This window comes from Buteo buteo, chromosome 5, assembly GCF_964188355.1.
Source record: "Buteo buteo chromosome 5, bButBut1.hap1.1, whole genome shotgun sequence".
NCBI lineage: Eukaryota > Metazoa > Chordata > Aves > Accipitriformes > Accipitridae > Buteo > Buteo buteo.
This window is the reverse complement of record NC_134175.1, coordinates 8,729,132-8,750,877: the sequence shown is the minus strand read 5'-3', so window position 1 is coordinate 8,750,877 and position 21,746 is coordinate 8,729,132. Positions and strand designations below refer to the sequence as shown.

At 41.7% G+C, this 21,746-nt stretch overlaps 1 protein-coding gene across 10 annotated transcripts in view; it reads left to right on the top strand.

The window, feature by feature from the left end:
• The window catches only part of EIF4G3 (eukaryotic translation initiation factor 4 gamma 3), a 147,392-nt gene that overhangs the window by 70,185 nt on the left and 55,461 nt on the right, over nucleotides 1–21,746 (top strand). For 7 of the 10 annotated variants that reach the window (XR_012650368.1, XM_075027614.1, XM_075027608.1 and 4 more), the window contains exons 5-10: nucleotides 352–465; nucleotides 4,134–4,166; nucleotides 12,655–12,834; nucleotides 13,416–13,530; nucleotides 17,534–17,634; nucleotides 20,186–20,308. Coding sequence is in view for 9 of the 10 variants with exons in the window: in XM_075027614.1 (XP_074883715.1) it covers nucleotides 352–465; nucleotides 4,134–4,166; nucleotides 12,655–12,834; nucleotides 13,416–13,530; nucleotides 17,534–17,634; nucleotides 20,186–20,308 (666 nt within the window). In the remaining variant the exon portion in view is untranslated. The remainder of the gene's footprint in view (nucleotides 1–351; nucleotides 466–4,133; nucleotides 4,167–12,654; nucleotides 12,835–13,415; nucleotides 13,531–17,533; nucleotides 17,635–20,185; nucleotides 20,309–21,746) is intronic. The other 3 variants (XM_075027610.1, XM_075027612.1, XM_075027611.1) reach the window with 2 other exon arrangements.

The window sequence follows — 21,746 nt, the reverse complement described above, 5'->3', positions numbered from 1 at the left end:
ACCGATGCGCTTGCCCTGCTTCTGGAGGTTTCACTCCAGGGGATTTGCAGGAGGGTTAGTTCGGAGGCCAGTTAACCTCCGTGTTGATGAACAAGCCAATTAATGCCAGTTTTGATGAAGATTCTATGATGTGGACAGCTGCGAATTTATAACTGGATCCCCCCTACCTCCTTAGTCCCCCATTCTGATCAGTAACGTTGGGATACTGATGGTAAAACCCCCTCTTTTCTCAGTAAGTATAATCATCATCTTTATCTTTAATTGTTGAAAAGCGCAAGTAAGTTTATATGGTTAGAACTGGAGCAAAAACCTGACTGAAGAGCTGCATCTCTAAACCAGTTTTTTTGACAGCCCAGCAGAACAGTGCCAATACATTGCACAGACAACTGGAAGAGGAGGAAGGTTTTGGAACAGAGTCCGGTTTACAGGTCCCTGGCTGGAAGAGGCTGGATAAAATACTGCATTGTAAGCAATATAACAAACTGTACTCCTTCTTGCAGGCAATTGTGCCAATGGCACTGTTTTTATTTCTTCCTTTCTTTCTTTATTATTTTTTTTTACCACATCTTTTTTGTTGGCTGATCTATAGAAATGCACTGATTTTGCTTCTTTGCTAAAAGCATGAGCTACCGTGGCAGTTTCTGCCAGGTTAAGTGGCGACGCGAGGTCCAAAGTTGAATTGCAGTTGGGAGGGTCTGACTTGGTGTAGGACAGAGACCAGAGCGGCTTTGGGTTTGCCGCTCAACAGATAACATTGTCAGGAAATTTGGCTGGAAAATGTGTCAAATTGTAGGGTTTTGGCCCCATTATTGAGGAGGTATTGAGGAAGAATTTGTCTGCCGTTGTCAGCCATTTTTATATTTTTTTTAAACTCTCCTGTATGCAGTTTTTGCCATCCGCTCTGCTAGTGACCATCTCCACCCCCATTACTAAAAGCCGCACCCATAACATCTCATTCCACCTCCCCACCCCAAAACAAATGCAAGACTAGCCTGGTCCTGAACTACTCTTGCATTTTGTTCTGGGCTTGATTTACTTTTTTTAATTACTATTTTTTAATTTATTTTTTAACTGTCTTTTTTTGGTGGTGAGGGGAGGGTGAAGAGGGGACGAGGAAGGTGGCAGGATGTCTTTGCCATCCCTAGGTTTCCATAGCACAGTCCCGTCCGTCACGCAGCTGGTGCGGCTGGTGTGGGTAGGTAGGCTGTTGCACTAACGAGGTTGATCCTAACCCTGCTTCCTCAAGCAGCCGGAGCTTCCTCCGTCCTGTTTCTGCATCCAAGGGCCATTGGCAATTGCATGGTTCAGGCTTTTCTGTTCCTTCCAGGACAGCTGCCTTTGCAATCCAACTGGCTTCATGTTTTCTCCCTGTTAGCATCGTAGCATCACTCCGATAGCAAGAATTTCAAAGTGCAGCTCCAGCTGGGGGAAGGAGAATGAAATCAGAACCATTCAGCACTACTGAAAATTATCTGTTAGCTCTTGCCAATGCCAGTCCCTGAGCACCAGGTGATTTTAACACAAACTGTCCAATTCTAGGAGGTCTGCCAAAAAAAACGTGATTGGAGAGCGTGTTTGAGCGATCCAGAAGTGGTTATTTTCAGAGAGGCTTGAGATGTGCCAGCTCAACGTCAGCAGATAGAGAACATGCCCCACTGTCCACAGAGCAGGACCATAAAGAGTGTGGGTGGTAGAAATGTTGGACCCAGGTTTCATAAAGAAGTTTTCCTTTCTATCTACTACCTTCATTGGACAGAGGAAAAAAAAAACCCAAAGTGTCTCTTTTAATCCGAGCCAGCAGTGACTACAGTTTGTTCTGTTGCTTACAGCTACTAATAGGAATAAATCCTGCCAACCTGAATTATTTCAAAAAATTAAAAATGAAAAAAATCAATAGCCAATGGTGACCAGTGCAAAATAGATTAGGGTATTTTTCACTAACTTTTGAGGTTTTGTTTTATTTCTTTTTTTTTTTTTCTTGTAACGCATATTACTTTTCACCATGGAATATACTTCAGCTTCTTAAGATGTAAGCTTCCAGCTCTTGTTTTAAACACAGTGAGAATGAATCTTTTCTGTGGAACAGTGATAAGAGAGGTACTTTGGCCCTGAAATTAAGCAGCACAAGGTTTTTGCACCCTGTCATTGTCTTTTTGATTAATTTTTTTCATTGTTGTGTAACATGGAGTGTGTAGCCCCTCTGGAAAGGCTTGTGTCAGCCCTTCCAGGGTAAGCTTTATTCCCTTTTCTTGAACACAAGATGTTTGAACTGGTTTTGAGGAGTTCTTCCTTTAGGAAGATAAGGACTTGAAGTGCAGTCACCTCTCGAGACTCATCCAGGTGCCCATTTCTCATCGCTCTAGGACCAATCAACAGAGCCACTGTCCTCTCCACACCCTGAGCCTTGGGAGAACGCTGAGAGTCTTTGAGTGCTACTGTCCTGTGGTTGCTATTGAAACAGAAATTTTAGCTCTTTAGTCTTACAAGATGATCATGCTTTTCTTTTTTTTTTTTTTTTTTTTCTTTAATTGTAAGACTTAGGGAAAATTTTCAAGGGTGGGAAAACTCTCTATTTGGTGAATCAGTGCAGGTCATTCTTTATAAACTCTTGTACTAGAAATAGTCCATGTGTGCATATTTTCTAGTTTCAGAAGGTTTTTATGACTTTTCATCCATCATGATGAGGTGAAGGTAGAAGGAATATATAAACACTGGTATTAGTAGTCTAGTTCTTGGAAATCTTAAATATAGGCGATTAAAATGTTTATAAAGGAGAAAATCAGCTGGACCAGTGAATATTTGTACTTTGCTTCTCATGTTTGATGGCATTAAAATGGCTGGGAGGTAGGGCTGCAAGTGAACCCCAGTCTACTTTTTCTTACTGAAAAAAATTCTTAATAAGAAAATCAGTAATTAGTAGCCAGTTTTGATCACTCTTCTCAGGCAGAAAGTAAAACGTACTGAGCCCCTGTAGTATAAATTAGCAGACATGGACAGTAGCTTATGCTTCGGTACGTGTGTTAAGTCACTAAGCCATCACAACTAGCAACAAGTAGAGGCATGCGGTGGGTAAAAAGCCATCATGGGATCTAGTTTCATTTGCTCCGTTTAATTATTGGAGCTATTATCAATAGATTTATCTGCTGTCATCGTGGAGCTCTGCTGATTACACTGAGAATTAAGGGTTTAAATACCTAACTCGGCTTCTAGAAGAGGCTACCTTGTCATCTTTATTTATATTTTCCATTTCTTGCATTCATTTTTATTTATATTTTAACAATCAGTTACTTATTGGAAAATGCTTTTAATGTTTACTGAGCATGTTAAATTCTGATTACTTTCCTCCATGTGTAACCCAAGTGGGTGGGAAGTGATTTAGTAACCTGAGCTCAGGGCTGGGAACCAGGACCTCCTGTACTCCATCCAAGCTCTACCACTGATGCCTTCAGCCCCCCGGGGACATCACGGGTTAACCTGTCTCCTTTGGTTTCAGATGGGGGTGACAAATCCGACTCATTAAGGAGGGTTATATTGTGATAGTTGTGGGAAAAAAAGGCTGAAAACAAAATTGCACTGTGTGTATGTGCAAAGAATTGTGGATCTTTGCCTTGCAGGGAATTTCCCGCTGCCCCCTGGCCAGCAGGACACTAGCTGTGCCTACCTGGCTCTTAACTGCTCTCAGGCCATGAGTCTCCATCCTCCGCTCCCACCAAATATTTGGAATGACTCTGAGTCCAGCTGCTTTAACCATTTTCCTCCACCTTGAAACAGTTTAAAATCTCCACTGCTGCTTGTTTTAAGTTGTTTTTTGGTTTGTTTTTGTTGTTTTTTTTTTCCCCAGGCAGGATAAAGAATGCCTGCATTCACACACTACAGTGCCTTTAAAATAACTAGCAGCTTTGGCTGTTTATCTCCCAGCTCTCAAGCAGCACACTTCCCCCCTTAGCGGTGTTCACTTGTTATATCTCAGTACCTGTCTGTCACTGTCCTGCAGCAAAGCTTTTGACTGTTTTGTGGTTTTTTTTTTTTCTCGTGGGTTTATTTTGCATAGAGTGTGACATTTTGGTTTCGTTGTGGTGTTTCTGACTCTTTGTGCCTTTCCTTTTGTGTTTGTTTCTCCCGCCTTTCCTCAGTTTGCAGCGGGGCCTCGACCTGCCCATCACCAGGTACAGTACCCTGCCCCTTCATTATCATCCTAAACTAATTGGCTGGGGGAGGCGGGTGGTTGGAGGTGGTTCACCCACTAACTTAAAACGAAGGCTCGCTTTGGAAACCCAGCCCCGTTAGTAGATACTAGCACATGCATAACCCTGCTAACAAGCTGCCTGCAACACGGAGTAACACTTTTAATTCTCAGTTGGTGTCACTGCACTCATTAACCATACCACTTAACGCCATTTCTGTAGGAAAGGAGAACCTGTAGAGATCATTGCCAGGTATTCGTGAAATATGCTTGCCTTTTCAAGTCTCTAGAAAGTTTGCTGAATATTTCCTAAACTAGTCGGTGGATTATGTTGCCTGAGCTGAAGATGTCAACGAGAACCGGGCTTTCGCATCCCTGAGAAAATCCTACTTTTCAAACTCAGAGCAAGGCAAACGACTTTCCAATTCATACATTTCTTGTGTGATACGCCTGATTATCTGTTATCATTACATTGCTTAATGTTGTTTTTACTCACCCTATGAAAGCCAAACATGTAGGAATCTTTGTAGTATTCCTGTTGCATGACTTAAGAAGAATGAAAATTAGGAGCAGGTCTGACTCGTGAAACTCATGGGCAGCACTTATTGGGGTGGCAGAAATACCAAAAGGACCTCTTCAGCGTCAGGAGAGATGCACAGGTCCCTTCTGTCTTAGCCAATGTGTCCAAAGTTGTCTTTTCTATCAACTCCTAAATTCATCTTTGCCAAATCCCTTTTTCCCTGGGGACTGATTTTGCTGCTTCTTGTAGCTTTTGAGGGGACAGATGTGGTACTGATGGGTGGAAAAGAGGAGGAGAGGCATGGCAAATGCAGGAAAGCTCTCCCAGATTTGGTTGTTTCCGTGTCACTCTTGGCTTGGAAGGAACAGGCTGTTTCCACCAAGTTAATAAGGAAGAAAAAAATAATCCCATTAACTCCAGCGATGTCGGGACAGGGGCTTAAGTCGTGGAAGGTTTGTTCCAGGAGAATTACTTTGTTCTCACTTCGCTCCTGTTAGTCTGAGCAGTTTAATACTGTAGAGATGAGCACCTTTGGGAAAGTACTGTCTCAGGAGAGCAGGTAAGTGTGTTAAGTGGGCACAGACACCCCAAAAAGCTGATAATACTTGTTCCTTCCACCTCAGAGAGCAGCATGGAGGCAGGCATCCTTCCAGAGCAGGACAAAAAAAAGGCTTAAAAAGTAGAATGAGGCATTTGCACTTGTTTGCTCGCAGGCAAATGTCGAGAGAGAGAAAGAGAGAGAGAGAGAAATTATTTTTGTGCGTGGCAAGGGATTGCATTGACAGGCGGCGGTGGAGGAATGTTTGCAGAATGACTGGGCAACGTAGGGAACGATGGAATTAGTATCTTGTTTAGATACTTCTGTTCTTGACCTTAACTTCAGGTCTCTGTTTATATTACGCAATACTGAAAGTGCATCGCTGTTCAGAAACTCCTTAGTTCTTTCATAGGTCATTACTAAGGCAAATGGCTCACACTGTATATATAATTTAATATTTTTATAAAAATTACTGAGCTCACTGTGAGCAGATTTTGGACCATGAGTCTCGAGGCAGCACAGCCTTGGAGGAGATGCTTTCAGCACTTGGTGGCTTTACTGGTATGACTCTACCACCAATCTGTCATAACTTGATTTAAAACTTTCTTTTGGACCCAGTTATGACCCCGCCTGCAGGTTAAAACTTGTAATTTTCAAGTGTTTTCCCAGTTTTATCACTACATATTTAACTGTGTTGCACTTAGATTTTTCACTCTGTTATATTTGAAGTCTGCTTATAATTATCCGAGAGAAGCTGTCACTGTTAGAAAAACATTTCAGGCTTTACTCCCAGTTATATGTCATGCACTGGATCAGGACAGGTACAGAGAAACCTGGGCTATAGATGAGCTGTTTATTTCTTTTAATCCAAAAGGCTCTGCCCGTGGCGCGGATTGGGGATGGAGAGAGGGATTTTTGCCACTGACCTGTGTAGGAGGGTCACGGCTGTTGAAGCGAGCTCATCCCAAACCCAAGACTTGGAGGGTGCTTGAAACCAACATAAATAATTATTCTCACATGGGAAGCTTCTGACATGCTTAAGTTGTGTAACATATGCAGTAGGCTTCGAGACAGAGATTTTGTAACCTAAAAGGTACTAAATAAATAGATTGACCGTAGCGGTGTTAATATTTGTTGCAACAATACAATGTGCTCTTCTAAGAAAGCGGCAGCAAGATGTTGTTTGCAACGATTCCTGTGTCAATCCCAGTGTGATTTTATTAACATATGCCTTGTATTGATTCTGTGTCTTTTTTCAGTCAAATAATGGATTATTCTTTAATGTTATTTCCTGTAATTATTAGGTCTTTAAAGTAATCAAATTAGCATGATTTAAGCACCTGAAGTTGACTTGCAACTCTGTAAGCAATTTATTTTCTGATGGGAATGCCTGCCTTGGTAGCTCCAAGCCAGTTGATGCTATAGAAAGTGTGATCAAAGTCTGTATGAGAGAAAATACTAGAATGAGATTTAGGGTGCTATGCTAAGTAAATAGTGGCTGAAGGCAAATGAAAATAGCTGCAGTGGTTCTGATTAAAAGCTAAATGTGTATCACTAATCCTTGGTTCCATGAACACAGCTACCTGAGAAACCACTGAAAAGTCTCATTTTATAGGAGAAAGAAAGTGGGCCCTACAGAGTGTTTTGTGGCAGTATTTTTAAATATACTGTCAACTTGTGTTTTTCTTGAAATGCTCTAGCGGACTTGGCTACTACCCTGCCTGGGCTTGCTGCTCTGTTTCCCACACTATGCAGAGAGCATCCCTTTTTTTCTTTCTAAGTTAGGCTCTTGAGTCATTTTGTTGCTTCTGATCCTCATGAAGCACAATTGAAAATAGCAGTTTTCTTCTAATCTGAAGTCCAAAATGTAGAATAACCCCTAATTTCAGAAGTGACTTCAGGACCATATGGGTTATTTTAAAATGGATGCTCAGAAGAGGCCAGTGTAATTAAAAACAGAAATAAGAACAAATATAAACTGAAATGTCATAGTTCCCTTTCTGACTATAGTTGTATTTGAGATTAGTTTACTGGTTATGGCAGACTAATTTAGTTTGAGGTTGCTGTTGTAGTTTGTTCCAGTTTTAGCTTGGGGTTACTCGAGTTCTTTTGGGTATAGCTTATACAACAGAAAACTGGGTTTGGCCGTGTACTGTTGTTAAAAAGCCTTGTGATTTGGAGAGGTCAGGAATTTACTCCCTGAGCTGACTCAAGACTAAGCATTTCATAGCTTTTTTAAGTATCTCGAGTTAGAAAGCAATCAGAAATGTCTGCCATAGTTACTTCTCTGCCTTCATCCATGAGCGTATAAATGAGCTACCAGTTCTAAAGCCCGTGGCTGGCACAAAAACATGGTGTCCCGTCCCGTTGTTGTCCCCATCCCCCCCGTCCCCCCTCCCCTGTTTTATCATTTAGTAAATAATAAAACTGGGAAAGTCTGAGGTGGGGAGGGAAGTGCCCAAAGGGCTGCTATAGGGTTGCTGGTGGCCACTGGGGAAGCAAGATGTGGACCTGTGGACGTTCTGTTTCAGCTCCTGCTTCTGGCACCAGATCTTTAGGTCTCAAGGCTGCAACTCCTCAGCTGAGCCCTGGTGCCTGTGTTGAAGTTTGAAAGATCAAATATAATGTGCCAGCTTTCACCTGCAAGTAAACGTGGTTCCTGCTGTATTGCATGTGCAGATGCTGCCTCCTCCCTCTTCCAGGTCAGCGTCAGGTTATCCCACCAGCCTTCCTGGTCAGACCAAAAAGACTAAAAATTAATAACAGAGCTGTCTCAGGGTATGAGAAGCTTAATTGAAGTGGAGAGCTTGGTTATGCAATTTGATTTGATAACGTTGATGATAACTTGTTGAACTTTCCTTTTGCTTCCTTTTTCCACAACCTTCTGCAGGGCTTTGTGGACCCGTCACAACTGCCACTCTTGATCCAATCTAGAAAAAAATAGATGGGTGCCTATCCACATTGTGTTTGATGGGCTAAGCTTAGCATAGATTTGTTTTCGGTCCTCTTACCACAATTTTATTTTTCAGTGAAGCTTTTAGAGTAGGGAGGGAGTGTTCCACAGACATTTCACTGGAAGTGATGGCTTAGAAATACAGAGTAAATAGAAAATCAATTAAAATGCAGTGGTGGTTTGCCAGAAGGAGTTCTGGTGTTCTGTTTGATCATTGATTTTTCTAGATGACAGCCTCTTATCTGGTTGGCCTTCAACAGACTTTTTGACACAGGGTCATGTGGGAAGAAAATTAAGCAGGAGGTGATGATGGTTAATAAAAGGATATCAGGGCATGTATATATGAGGAGTGACTAAGAAGTAAAGGGCAGAGTAGTGCTGAGAGAGGTAGGCAGGAGGTTAGTAGTGGATTTCCTTAATATTAGTGTTAATTACTCTGGCACAATTAGCAGGCATGTGTCTGCAGCAAACGGTGAGTACAAAGCTAGAAAATGTGGTTAGCACAGGGATGCTGGATGCTGTGCAAGGAGGACCAGCGTGATGGAAATGAGGCATAATTCAGCATTGCAAGGTGCAAGCCCTCATACTTCAGTGCCAAGGAGAAATATTTATTCTATAAAATAGGAGCTCATCAGCTGAAACCACCTGTGCAATGCAATCTTTAGGTAAACCAGGAAAGTTATTTCCAGCTGAGGTAGGGAGTTATTACTGCTGTATTGGGAAGTACTGGGGAAACCCTGTCTGGAGCGTGTGCACAGCTCTACTTTTTTATTTTCCAGAAAATTCCTTGAGCAGGTAGATGAAGGGCTGCTGAGATGATGAGAGCTTATTGAACAAGCAGGCTAAAAGACTTGAGCTTGAGGCAGCTGATAAAAGCAATGCCTGAGAGGGGTTTAGTTGTACTCTTCTGTAAGTATATTGGGGAGCAACAATAGGAGGAAAAAGTTAGCAGACTATATTGCCCAGTAGTACTGACTCCAAGATAATCAAAGAAATCCCTCCCTAACAGAGGTGAATAGATAATGGATGGTACTGTGACTTGAGGACCATGGCTCAGGTCCTCACTGGTTGCTGAATGACTGTGTAGCATGTTTCACCGTAATTTAACCATTGTTGGACATAGCAGGACTTAATGTTAATTTTTGGAGGAAGCAGTCAAGGAAGGGTTGATTTAACACAGGATTTCTATCAGAAGCCTTGCTGCGGCCCAGGGTACCTTCATTCTGGTCCTGTGTGGGTCCTGTATGTGCTCCACTCCAAATCCTGCATTTATTAGAAGAAATAGAGACAAGATATATCAGATTTTAATCTCCTGGTGTCCTCCAATGGGACATCATTAGCATTACTTGAAAATGTTGTCTGTGCAGGCATCTGTTTGACCTTGCAAGATGAATTTTTTAACAAATCAAGTCAGAATAGTGAAACATTTCTAAGAATGACTTTGAATATTGCTAGCTTAGCTTTGGAGGGACAGGAGCAAGCATGGAGCAGAAAACAGTTTGCCAACCAGATGATACTTGCTTTGAACAGTAAAACCCACATACAAATCTGATACACAGTGCTCTGATGATACCGGATTTCCTTGAGGATTTTAGTTTTACTTACAGGAAGTGGCGTAGCTAAAACTAATTCAGACTTTGCCAGGGAGATCTCTGTTTGGCACCTGCAAAAGCTTCTGATGGTCTTGTTGCTTGGAATAATGGATCTGCTTTTCTTCTTGCTGTGTCTGTCTTCCTACTAGTAATGAATTTCTCCTTTTTTTCCTCCATCTTTGAATTTGAGCTACCTCTGCGATAGTGTGGGCAGTATAGAGTTTTTTTGAGAGGCTGGGTTTTTTTAACATAGAGTTTCATCGTCAGAGGTCCTCCTTCTTAGCACCACCATGGTGGTGTTTAATGTTTGATGGAAGAGCAAGCCTGTGCAACGCACCACTTATTTTGGCGCACAGAGCGTGCTTGCCTGCCTTCTGCTACAGCAGGAGAGAGAGCAGGCTTGTGTTTCATGAAATGGAGTTTCTTCAGTGTATCACCCCAACAGATAACATCTCATGATCTTTTAGGCACCAGTTGCCAGTGATGGAAACGAAAAGCTACCCATAGACAAGGAGTTTCTGTTGCTGTAAGTTTTTCCTCAATGGTTTCAGTGGTGTTAGTAGCAGGTTTCGTAGGTACAGGAGAAACTTGAGGAGCAGGGTTCATGTCTGCAGCTTGCACCGGTGGAGGACTCCCATCTCTTGCAGTGGAGGCTTTTCTTGCTGCCCTGTGAATGTAGTTACTGTCAGTAGAGAGGCAGGTCTCGCTTCAACCTCCAGCCCATTTTCACTCTGCATAAATACAGAATCGTGGTGGCTATTGACTTGTACCCCCACCCCACTCTGGAGACATTTCTGCTGTAACCTGCTAACAGGTTAGAAATAGTCATTATTCAGTAATTTGAAGTGAAAGAAGAAAGGCCTTTGTACTTTTTGGTGTCTTTTGATACTGGAAAATTGCAGACTCTAGTAATTCTCACCATAAATTCATCATATGCCCTTGGTTCATGCAACACTCGTGTAGTTCCCCCACATTTAGACAGCTGCACAGTTTTTATTAATGTGGAAGCATGGTAATGTGTTGCTCTTCTTGTTTTTTTTCTGCACCCTTGCTACTAAACTTTCTACCCAGATAGTTGCCTTCTCCTGGTTCAGGTCATGCTTACAGTGTGCCGGTGACAATTCTTCATTCAGATTAACAGGATTGGACATAAAAGCATTGCACTCATCTTAATGGTATCTGGATTTCCGAGACAGGGAGTCATCCGTGGCTTTCCTGGAGAAACCATTTGCTATGGGGAATAACTTAGTGTCATAAAGTCTTCAGCAGCACCAGAATGACCATTTTAAGCTCGTTGTCATGTCAAGTATAAAGACACCACAGCTTCCTTCTGCCCTACCCCATTCTTCCCGAATGCCAAGGCAGATAAGCCCAGCTCATTCCTTCATTCCTTAGTGGTTACCACTCTCTTTTCTTCTCACTGTTCATGATATAGTTGCTCACAAACTATTTACATCAATGCACTTCATCAGCCAGCAGTCTTCGATGTGATGTATGATGACCTAGTTATTATTATTTTTTTGCTTAACAATTAAATATGTGGCATTTCTTATCCTTCCAGTCTTGGTGCAGAAGTGGAAACCAAATCCATGATTTGAGCAAGGGTTTCTGCTTTATCTACTATCTCTGTATCACTGAAAGAGACCAGAAAAGAAAAATGTTTGATGTTTTAGGAACAGAGTAAACAAAGTCTTCCTGTAGTATCGTATTTCCTGCAGTTAATCATGGTTTGGTTGGGTTTTTTTCTTTTTTTAAACTTTTATACTTCCATATAAAACTTTTCTAAAAGAGTTTCTGACCCCTGCCTTAGGATTCTGGTAGAAGAGTCCTTGGTACCAGTCCAGTGTCTTTTTCTTGCTGTTTCTATAAGAGATTAGTCAAAGCAGGATGGAAAGATGAATGGAATTGTGTGCAATTAGGGTGCATGTTATATCCTATTCCTTCCTATTGATCTGTAAGCTGTTCCATTGGCTTTCTTTCTGTTTCCTGCTGCTTTCTTGCTTCGTTATTGAAGGGAGGATTCAGACCTATACAGGTAATTTTAACTCCTGGTTCTGCATGGCATAAGTGTCTCTATCACTTCTATCATTACTCTGTTAGTGAATGCATTAATGTCTGATGCATATCTTACCGACTGAGTTTCAAGATTGCAAAGACTCCAGAGCGAGGTCTTCCAGTGCCATGAATGCTCCATACCGTGGATGCTGATGCCTTTCCCAGCGCATAAGGGTTGAGAATGGAGCGTGTACCAGTGGGTTGCTTGGTTTCCTGGACCTGGTCCATCTGCGTGGGGCATCACTTCATGCAAACATGGTAGAAGAGTTTGGTGCCACCCTGGAGGAAGTTGCCACCTTTCTGAAAACGGAAGGCAAGACAGGTCACCCAGCTCAATTTGTACAAAGGATAGGCATAAGGCACCCGTGGCCTTTGTAAAAATCCGGCTTTTTAGCTGTTCTGGAGGTATATTGGAACAGTTGCCTTGATCTTTTATTTCCCTAGGATATTTATAAAGGTGGCTTTTTTGGCAGTCAACCCACCTTATAAAAAGTATGTTTGACAAAAATCATTTTTCTAACGTTCGCTCTGAAAGTTGAAGTGTATAATTCAGTAGATACAAACTAATAATTATTGGAATTTAAAGTTTCTTACCTTCTTATACCTTGTAAAATAGAAGGCTATAGCATGATCTTGCTATTTACAGATAAACAGAAATTGTCCTGCAGTTTTCTGAATGCGTGGCAACCCTTTGAAAGCAATATTATAATTATAATGTTGTATTATATTGATATTTCAAATTCTCTCCCAGAAAGTCTAACCAGTTCTTTGTTTTCTCTCCTCTCTCCCTCCTTTCTCTCTTCCCTGCCCTAGTTTTTTCAGAGGCCTCAGATACAGCCTCCAAGAGCTACCATCCAGAACAGCAGCCCTTCCATCCGTCCTGGTGCGCAAACGCCAACTGCGGTATATCAAACCAACCAGCACATCATGATGGTTAATCATCTTCCAATGCCCTACCCGATGCCTCAGGGCCCTCAGTACTGTATACCACAGGTAAAAATACATTGTCCAGGCACCTAAGGAACAGCAAAACATTTGCTCCATCTGGATTTTCTCAAGACCTGCCGCAGACTGGGGTGGTGGTGTTGAAATTAAGCTGGTAGTTGCATATGTAGCCTTTGCCCTTTTTCTGTATGAAGTATTTGTTCTGTGCATGGAGGCAGTAGGAATAAATTACCTTTCTAGTTTTTGAGGTCCCCCTCAAAAACGGTGTGAAAAACTAAGCTCTTGGAAAATGTTTAGTGCGATAAATGTATCTAAATTGACTTAATAGATCTACAATTACTCTAAAACCTTGGGCCTCTTAAAAACACAATATTGCTGAAATCAGGGGAGTGACTGTTTTCTACTTCAGCTCTCATGTCCTCCCTGTTGTGTCTTTAGATGACATGCCTTACCTCCTTTTTTTTTTTTTTTTTTTTTTTTTTTGACAGTAACATTTCTGAATCTATCATTAATCAGTTTGATAATCCCATTGCTGTTGATTTGGGGGGCTCGATTACAGGCTCTGTATGCAACAGCATGAAGATGCCCAACTCCTTGTAAACTGATGGTTATTTTTTTTTCCCTCCTAGTATCGTCACAGTGGCCCTCCATATGTTGGGCCCCCACAGCAGTATCCCGTTCAGCCGCCAGGACCAGGACCCTTTTATCCAGGACCAGGTCCTGGAGAATTCCCCAATGCCTATGGTAGGTTCTGCTTGGAGATTTCTTATAAAGTATTTCCTGGGTGTGTTTTTCTGTTGTCAAGCTGAAGATTTATAATAGTGAAATGGATTAGCATTTGTTTGAACTTCAAGTAGCTGCTCAATTTGGTTGTGTCACAGCCCTTATTATTCACTCCTGAAAAATTCACAATAACAGAGTATTGTTTGTATGAGTTCTTAAGGAAAGGCTGCAACTCAGAGAACTACCCATAATCACACGTGAACAAGAATGGTGGCTATTTGTTATTCCCTGCTCAATCATTATTATTTATTAATGTATTGTGAATACATCTGGCAGCCCTGGTTTCCATTGAGCTGTGCCCTGAATATGTTCACAGCAATACAGCAGTTAACATTTCTTATCCCTGTGTTCCTTGTTTGGTGTTTAGTGAGGGAAAAGAACAAGCCATGTGGTTTGATTCACCAGTCTTATGCTGCAAAGATCAAGTTAGTCTAGTCGAAGAGTTTGTAACCCATGCACCGGCTGAAATTTGCCCTTTTAATGGGCAACTCCTGATCTCACCTTTTCTCAAGCAAAAGGCTTGGGAGACAGCCCAACATCATTGTGTGTGCTGTGGTTGTTTGGCACACCATATTCAGTATACTTGATTGACTCCCTCAGGTACTGAGCTTCAAAGCTGTACCTAATAATTCAGAGGCTGCATGTCCAGTGCTGGGCATCCCTTCTGTCTGCATCTCACTGGTCCTTGACTCCTCCAGGACTTCACAACTACCTCACTTGGGTCCCAGTTTGCAGATCACATGTAACAGTGGGTGACTGTCCTTTGCTGTCCCATGACACCTCTTCTCATGGCAGTCATCTTTTACATAAAAGTAATTAAGTCCTTTCTTAATAATTTCCAATGTGTTGTCATGTACAATATATATCATACTTACATCACAGTCTCCTCTAAGTTTTTCTGTGGGATCTCTATTTTGATAGTTAAAACAAATCAGCTCCTGCAAGCTGTATTTGAATGAGATGCAGAATTAGGTGTCTTGCAGTCATGTATATCACTTTTTTTTTTAAATTTACCTTACCTTCCTTATTTATGGGAACATTTTAAAATCCATCAGGATGATTCTAGTCATCACCATGTTGTATGGGTAGGGGTTTTTTTAAGGGTCTTCACCTATTGATAGCGAATTTGAGGTATTTTGTTCAGTCTGATTGCTACCTGCCCATGCACATTCTGTAATCTGTTGGGGGCAGAGATACTGTCAACTTTCCATGTGGCTTTAGCTGTTGGTATTTCAGAGTGTTAGAAGTGAATGATTACCTTCCAGGCTGAACAATGACAACCCTGTACCATGGGCAGAATTGCACGTTTGCTCTTCATAAATACACATCCCTTTTAAAGGGGAGAAAAGCCCCAGTTGCTTCCCTACTTATAATTTTAAAAGGTCTGGACTCTTTTTTTTTTTTTTTTTTCTTTCCCCCCTCCTTCTTTCTTTTTTTTATTTATTTAGTGTATAGCGATCTAATGGGACTACTTTGAAAGGTTGCCATGAAGCCTTCAAACCTGGTTATGCAATTTCTGAATAAAAGGAGAGAGCAATTACAAGGCAGCTAGTTCCTGTTTGCTTATCCTAGAAAAAATAAAGAGAAGAAATATTGCAATTGTTCTTTAAATCTGATCCTCTAAATGAGGAAATTACCCATTTTTTCTGCTGTTACAGGTCTGCTTTCTTATTTTCTGCTCGCTTAATGCCATTTGTCTGTCTTCACTTCTGTAATTTGGAAAAGGTTCCCTTCCGGTTCCTTTCCACTCCTGAAAGTGCCTGGTTTCTTGCACAGAGGCTTGTAATCTTTCAGTCCCAGCTTGTTTTTAGGTTGCTGTGTCTGCGGAACATCAGTGGGTGAACCTGGAGCCCTCTGTCACGCAGAATGTTTTCCAGGCAGAGGAGGTTTAGCCAAGAAAGAGGATGATTACAGGTTTGCCTGTACTCATCCACGTTTCCCTCCCGTTGCTTCCTTGCTATTTATATAGGGACTGGAAATGTTCAGTCTCTCACCAGGTGCTGCTCATGGCATTGGGAGACAACTGAATTTTCAATACAGGCATGGATAATGCTGCTGGCAGTGGCCCTTCCCATAACCTCGGGACTTCGTAGCCAGTGTGGCTGCTAGACATCACATCATTGCAGTTTGACAGGCTGTAAAGAAGGTGATAAGGGAAAATACTGCAGAAGACAAAACTTGTGAAGATGGACAGTGCATTTTTTTTAACTGTCTCAGTTTTGCAATTAATCGTTCTCTCTTATATCAGTGAGTTTCCATTCTACCCTGGGAAAGACGTTGAAATGATGAATGGAAAGGAGGGAGAATAAAACTTGGGTGCCACTGAACTGGAAAGGATCAAAAGGCAGGGTGAAGAGCGAAGAGCGTTGCACTGAAAAATGCACTTGGTTTCTTGCCACAGAAGCTGTATTTCTTCCCAGAAGTTACTCTTGCTTTTTGGGATTTGCTTTTTTAAAAGTATTTTTCATAAAGGAAGAGCCCTTCCTTGAGTTATGCTGTAGCTCGCTCTCTGGCAGGGATCACATTACAGGCAATCTGATTAGATCTGGTTTCTAGGAAACTAGAAATCAGGATAATTAACACATTGCAGGGCTCCCAGGCTTGCTCCTGTCCTCTCACATTATCTGAACTCATGTTGTACACCTGACCGGCTTGGCCAAAGCATTAGTTGGAAGAGTTTGAGGCTTCATCACTGTTTTTAAGGAGAGAGGCAGGAGGACTCTCGCTTCCCAAGCCATGGGGATGCTGACGGAGACTTTTGTGCCCTGAGGCCAGATCTGAAGTCACACTGCTTACTGTGAAGTTCAAAATGAAAAGTTTATTGAGTCATTTAGGCCACCTTAATTGCAGCATCCGAGAGTGAATATAGCAGGCTGAGCTTTTAGCAGCTTGATGGTGGTGCCGTGCAATGCTCTCTGCTTTCAGCTACCTGCCTGCTATTTCAGCAGCGAAAAGTTCTTGTTCCAAGCTTGCAGACAGGGAGCCTGCTCTGAGCTTTTGCTTTCCAGCTCTCAGTTTGAGGAATGTGTCCTTTGAAGTTGCAAATCAGATTGTACTGGGCTGGCTTTGTTTGCTTTCTTGGATTTCACCATTTGCTTGAGATAGTAATAACCTCCCGTTTTGGTTACAGATGCACAATACAGATTTTCATTCCCATTTAAAGGTTAGTTCAGTTGAAGAATAAATCACATTGCTCCAGATGCAAGTGCAAGCAGGCAGTCCACCCAGTATCCATGCCTAGAAGGGAAGAAACCCAGCACCATCTTACAAACTCACTTGATAATCTGATCCACAGACAGAAGACAGCTCTACTATGCCACCTTTATGTATGTCTGGCACGTTTTTAAAGCACTCAGTCATTTTGAGCCAGTCTTATTCCATAAAGAAAAACATAATGAAACTATATTGGATATTATGAATGTAATCCACAACGTGGTATAATTTTGCAATAATAACCATGGTCATGCTTTTTTGTGTTGCAGCATGACAAGAACATTGCTTGTAATTAAATTTTCTGGCTATGCTTCAAAATAGGTTGCAGTTGACCTTGCAAATTCTTTGTAATGGTTTGACTGAATTTCTCTACAAAGACAAAACCCCCCCAAACAACAAACCCACCTGTTTGTCTGTCAAAGGAGTCCAAGGATGGGCCACTTATCTTTTCATGCCTTGGTGATTTCAACAGCCTCTCTGAAATGGATGCACGTGATCATTTTTTTCCTCCATGAGCAGAAAAAAACGAAGTAGTGACTTAATGGCTTGTCTTGATGGAGTAGCAACTTCTGTTTTAGTGGAAGTGGGGAAGAGCAAAACACGGACAGGTGACTAGCTGGATGTTAGAAGTTCTGGTTTTTGAAGGGAGGGAGGAGTAGGTGGCCAGTTTTACCTCTTGTACTTGCTTTTGTTTCATTAACAGATGAACTGAATTTTTCACTCTTGTTTCTGTCTTCTTGTCCTCTCCCAGGAGCACCTTTTTACCCAAGTCAGCCAGTGTATCAGTCAGCACCCATCATAGTGCCTACACAGCAGCAGCAGCCTCCACCAGCTAAAAGAGAGAAAAAAACAGTAAGTGATCATCCTTAACTGGTACATCCCTTCTGAGAATTGTCCTGGTTCTAAGATTGAAGGAAATTAATAGCGATTTTAAGCTAAAAACTGAGCTTTATCTTTACAGAGAGGCTAAGTCTTACCTTTCACGCCTAAGTGTAATTAAACATTGCACAGCGCTGCAGTGGTTGTCTTATTTTCAACTTTCTATGGGGACTTCCTGCTCTGACTTTGTGACATCTCAGCCACTCAAAAAGGAAAATATTTTTGCCAGTTTTGTAATGAACATAAATGAAAGCTGCATTGTCTTCCCAAGCCTGGGATCCTCAGCTGCCTGCACTGCTGCTTAGAGTTTTACCAAAGAGCCAGGTGGGCATGAACAAACTCAGATCAGTTTGGGAGCCTGTTGGGAATTGGTTCAAATTGACAAAAAAGAAATTGTTCAATATTATGCCTCGGAAAAGTTAGAAAAACAGTAAGTTGCGCATTTATTTGTAGGTTTGAAAGAACCTGAACACATGACATTATCAAAGTAGGTAGAGGTTTGGAGACCACATTTCCTCAAGATACACAGATTAATGGAATTTAAACCCATTTGCAGGTGGATGATGGTAGGGAATAGTAAAGACACACCAGGTGAATGTAACATTTAAACAGAAAACGTTAGGAGTGGACTTGAACCTGTGAGTGAATAGTTGATTCTAAATGATTGAAAAGGAAGTTACGTTACATCACTATGTGTGTTAGGATGGTTTGAAAACATTAATAGAACTGTTTCCTGGGAGAAAAAAGAATGCAGGACTTGTACATGTCTCAAAATGCAGAATATTTGTATCTTTTGATTTTTGAAGATGATTTGAGATGACACTTGATTTGGGAGACTGGAAGAGCTGAACAATGTGTTAGCTGGGCTTGTAAGAAAGACCTTTTTTGTAGCTGCTGTCAGCAAAAGGTGATGCAACTCTTTTGCTACCTCTTCACCATCTCTTTCAGTCCTGAGGAATCTCTTTTCAGCATCCAAACCATGACATGGCCAGATCATTGATGCCATTTGAAATGCAAAGACGTTCAGAAACACCCAGCTGGTAAAGACAGTTTCATGCCAACAAAGCTAAGTTCTTGGAAGCGGAAAGGCAAAAGGTCTTTTGAATGCCTGAGATGCCTTTCTCTGAATGTACTATTTCAAGTTGCTCATCTGGGTCTCAGCTGAAGAAATGAGAGAAATTAAAGAAAAATTAAATTATATATGTTCATGCCTGGCATGCACCATTAGTTGAGTATTTGAGTACTACAGGCTATCAGGCAGGGAAAGCTTGTTTTAATGCCATTGACTACTTGTCAAGAGGAGGAGAGGGTAGGAATTCATGCCAACTCTTAAGTCCTTGTAGCTGTGGTTAATTAAATGTTTTAGAAGAAAAACTCCCATCAAAAACAAGAGAAGACCACTTATTGTCAACGTGCTAAGTACCACATGTATATTTCTTTGTCTTCATAACCCAAGAGTCAAGAAGACATCACACCATACTGAAGTTGATAAATAACAAAACCCTTCTGCAGCTAACAACTTTAAATGCTGCTGACTGAAAAAAGCGTGTTGGTTTCCAGTGAGACCCCTGCCCTCAGAAGGATTATGTCTCGGTTTGCTTGCGGTTGTGCTTTGTGCTCAGTGCAATGGGGATTCTGCATGCAGTTTATGGACTGAGTTCAACCAAGAGCACTGTCTTTAGGTTTATGGAAATCTTCAGTTTTTATATTGAAAATTAAATACTCTGTTCCAAATTAACCCAGACAGCTTGATTGTTCCCTGTGTTCGGTGACACACATTGGCTCAAGTGTCAGTTGAGGATTCAAATGAGTATGTTCTTGAGTGGTTTATTTTGGAAAATATTTTTCCTTCCCATTTTGGGGCTGTGAAGAGGCTCAAAAAACATAGTTGTTTACTAAATGCTGATGAGTTTCGTAGGACTTTAGTTTGTTCTTCTTGCTGTTTCCCTTTCCTTTGCTCAGTATTTGTTGTTTGATTCCCTCTGTTTTGTTGGTGTGACTTTTCTCAGTGGGGAAGGGAAAACCAAAAAGAGCTGATTTGCTTTCCCCCTTTACCAGCAGCTGAGTTGGCAAGGTCACTGAATTACATATCAGGGTAAAACATGGCCTTTTTTTTTTTTTTTTTTTTTAAATTCTTGCACTTCCCACTAACTGGCAAGCTTAGTTCTGTAGTTAAACTGTCTGCTAAATTTTCTAAGTTGCAGTAAACTTATTTTCCAGGAGTAGAGACCATATTCTGAATTACAGGGTCATGCACTGAGTGAACATGTTTAGACTTAACTGTTGTGTTTGATGAGCGTTTTGATTAAATTAGGTTTTGAGATTAAGGGATGACATACCATGCATTTCACGTTATCGAAACAAACCACATTCCAGCGTTCCTGCAAAGCATCAGCTCAATCCAGAGCATCTCCTGCCGAGTGTAATGGAATTATGTCCTGTCCATGTTCTCCTCTCCATAAACCCTAAGGACAGTGTGTAACTGGAAGACTTGTTTGAATTATTTCTTTGTTCAATACCGCAGATCCGAATCCGGGATCCAAACCAAGGAGGCAAAGATATAACAGAAGAAATAATGTCTGGAGGGGGCAGCAGGAACCCAACGCCTCCCATCGTGAGACCCACTTCCACACCTACTCCACCTCAGGTAATAAAGTGGCCACATAGCCCTTCTCCCAGTGACATCTGCTTTGCTTTGCTGTTTGTTAGAGTGAATTCCTGTATCTTCAATCCACGCCACTGATCACCTCAGACACCTGGATGGTCCTAAGTTGTCAGTGTTCTTCAAGAATTTTATTTCCCGCCTCCCCTCCCCCTCCAAGTTTGGTCATTTTTACCAGCCTGTAGCTTGTAAAATGTGGAACTGCAGTGCTGCTACAAGTTGCCCATCCCTGGTTTTGTATAAGCAGTAGATTTTAGAGCTTGTAAAGACTTTCAGTGTTAAAGGAGAAGCCAATACATTCGTGAGAAATGTGGTGTTTCTGTTAGTCTTGTGTACCTGAGGAAAGTCCATGTCATGCATGTGATCGATTATATATCTTCAGTTGCATCACTGTCCATACTAATGTCTTTCTGCCTTAGTAGTGTTGTTTTAGAGTAACCAGAATGACTGTAGCTCAGGAATTTTATCACAGAACTGTGATAAATCTATCACAGATTTGGTGTCCCTGTGTTCAACCTTAAAAATGCATTTTTCTCATGTAGGAAAAAGCATAAATATCCCAAACTGACATTTTCCATAGCTCATAAATCTCTTCCTGTCACACACATTTGAGTTTGACCCCTTCTAAGTCTCTGTATCCTGCTTCATCTGAGAAGTCCATGTGTAACGTCTGGAAATTAAAGTGATTGGACATCCAGGTCTGTTCTAGTCCTTTTTGACCCAGGGCCAAAAGAGCGCGCTCGGACTTGCAGACCAGCAGTCCTGACGCGGACGTAAGTTCACCATGACGTGAACTGCTGGGGCTGCAAGTGGCTGCGTTATCTAATTAGAAAATGAATTCTATCCTCTGACTACTCTTCCTCACCTGCAGGAGGAAGAGGCAATGCCTCTTTCATCTCCCCATAGCATCAGAGATGGAGAGGAGGCGCGTGGCAGCTGCTGTCCTCTTCCCAGCTGCCGGCTTGGTGTAGCTGCTGTTTGTTTGCTTCATACATCATCTTGGTTCTCCATCTCTCTTTTGGGAGAGATGGTGCTAAGCCACAGGCTGCTAAACTTAAAATTTTGTGAACAATTGGAGAAGAAACTCTATGGTTTGGCACAAGCCTTGGAAGTTGGCCATGTTTTATTGGAGGTTGTTGCCCACTGCTTGGGGGCCTGATTAGAAGAAATGAAGCTTCTCTGAGTGATGGGTGGGCTTTAGATCAGAGCCTGGATGAGGCTGGTGTGCAATTTCTTCTTCTTCCAAGTTCTTCATTGTTTAATGTCACCAGTTTTTGCTGGCTTTTAGGTGAAGCAGCCTTTTCTGAGCTGAAACCTTACTTTCCCCTCTGCATCTGGAGAGTTTTTCTGCTGACTGTCCTGTGCTGAGGCAAAAGCACAAGCTTGCCTTAAGACACCCATTGTGCTGGAGCAGGGGCTTGAG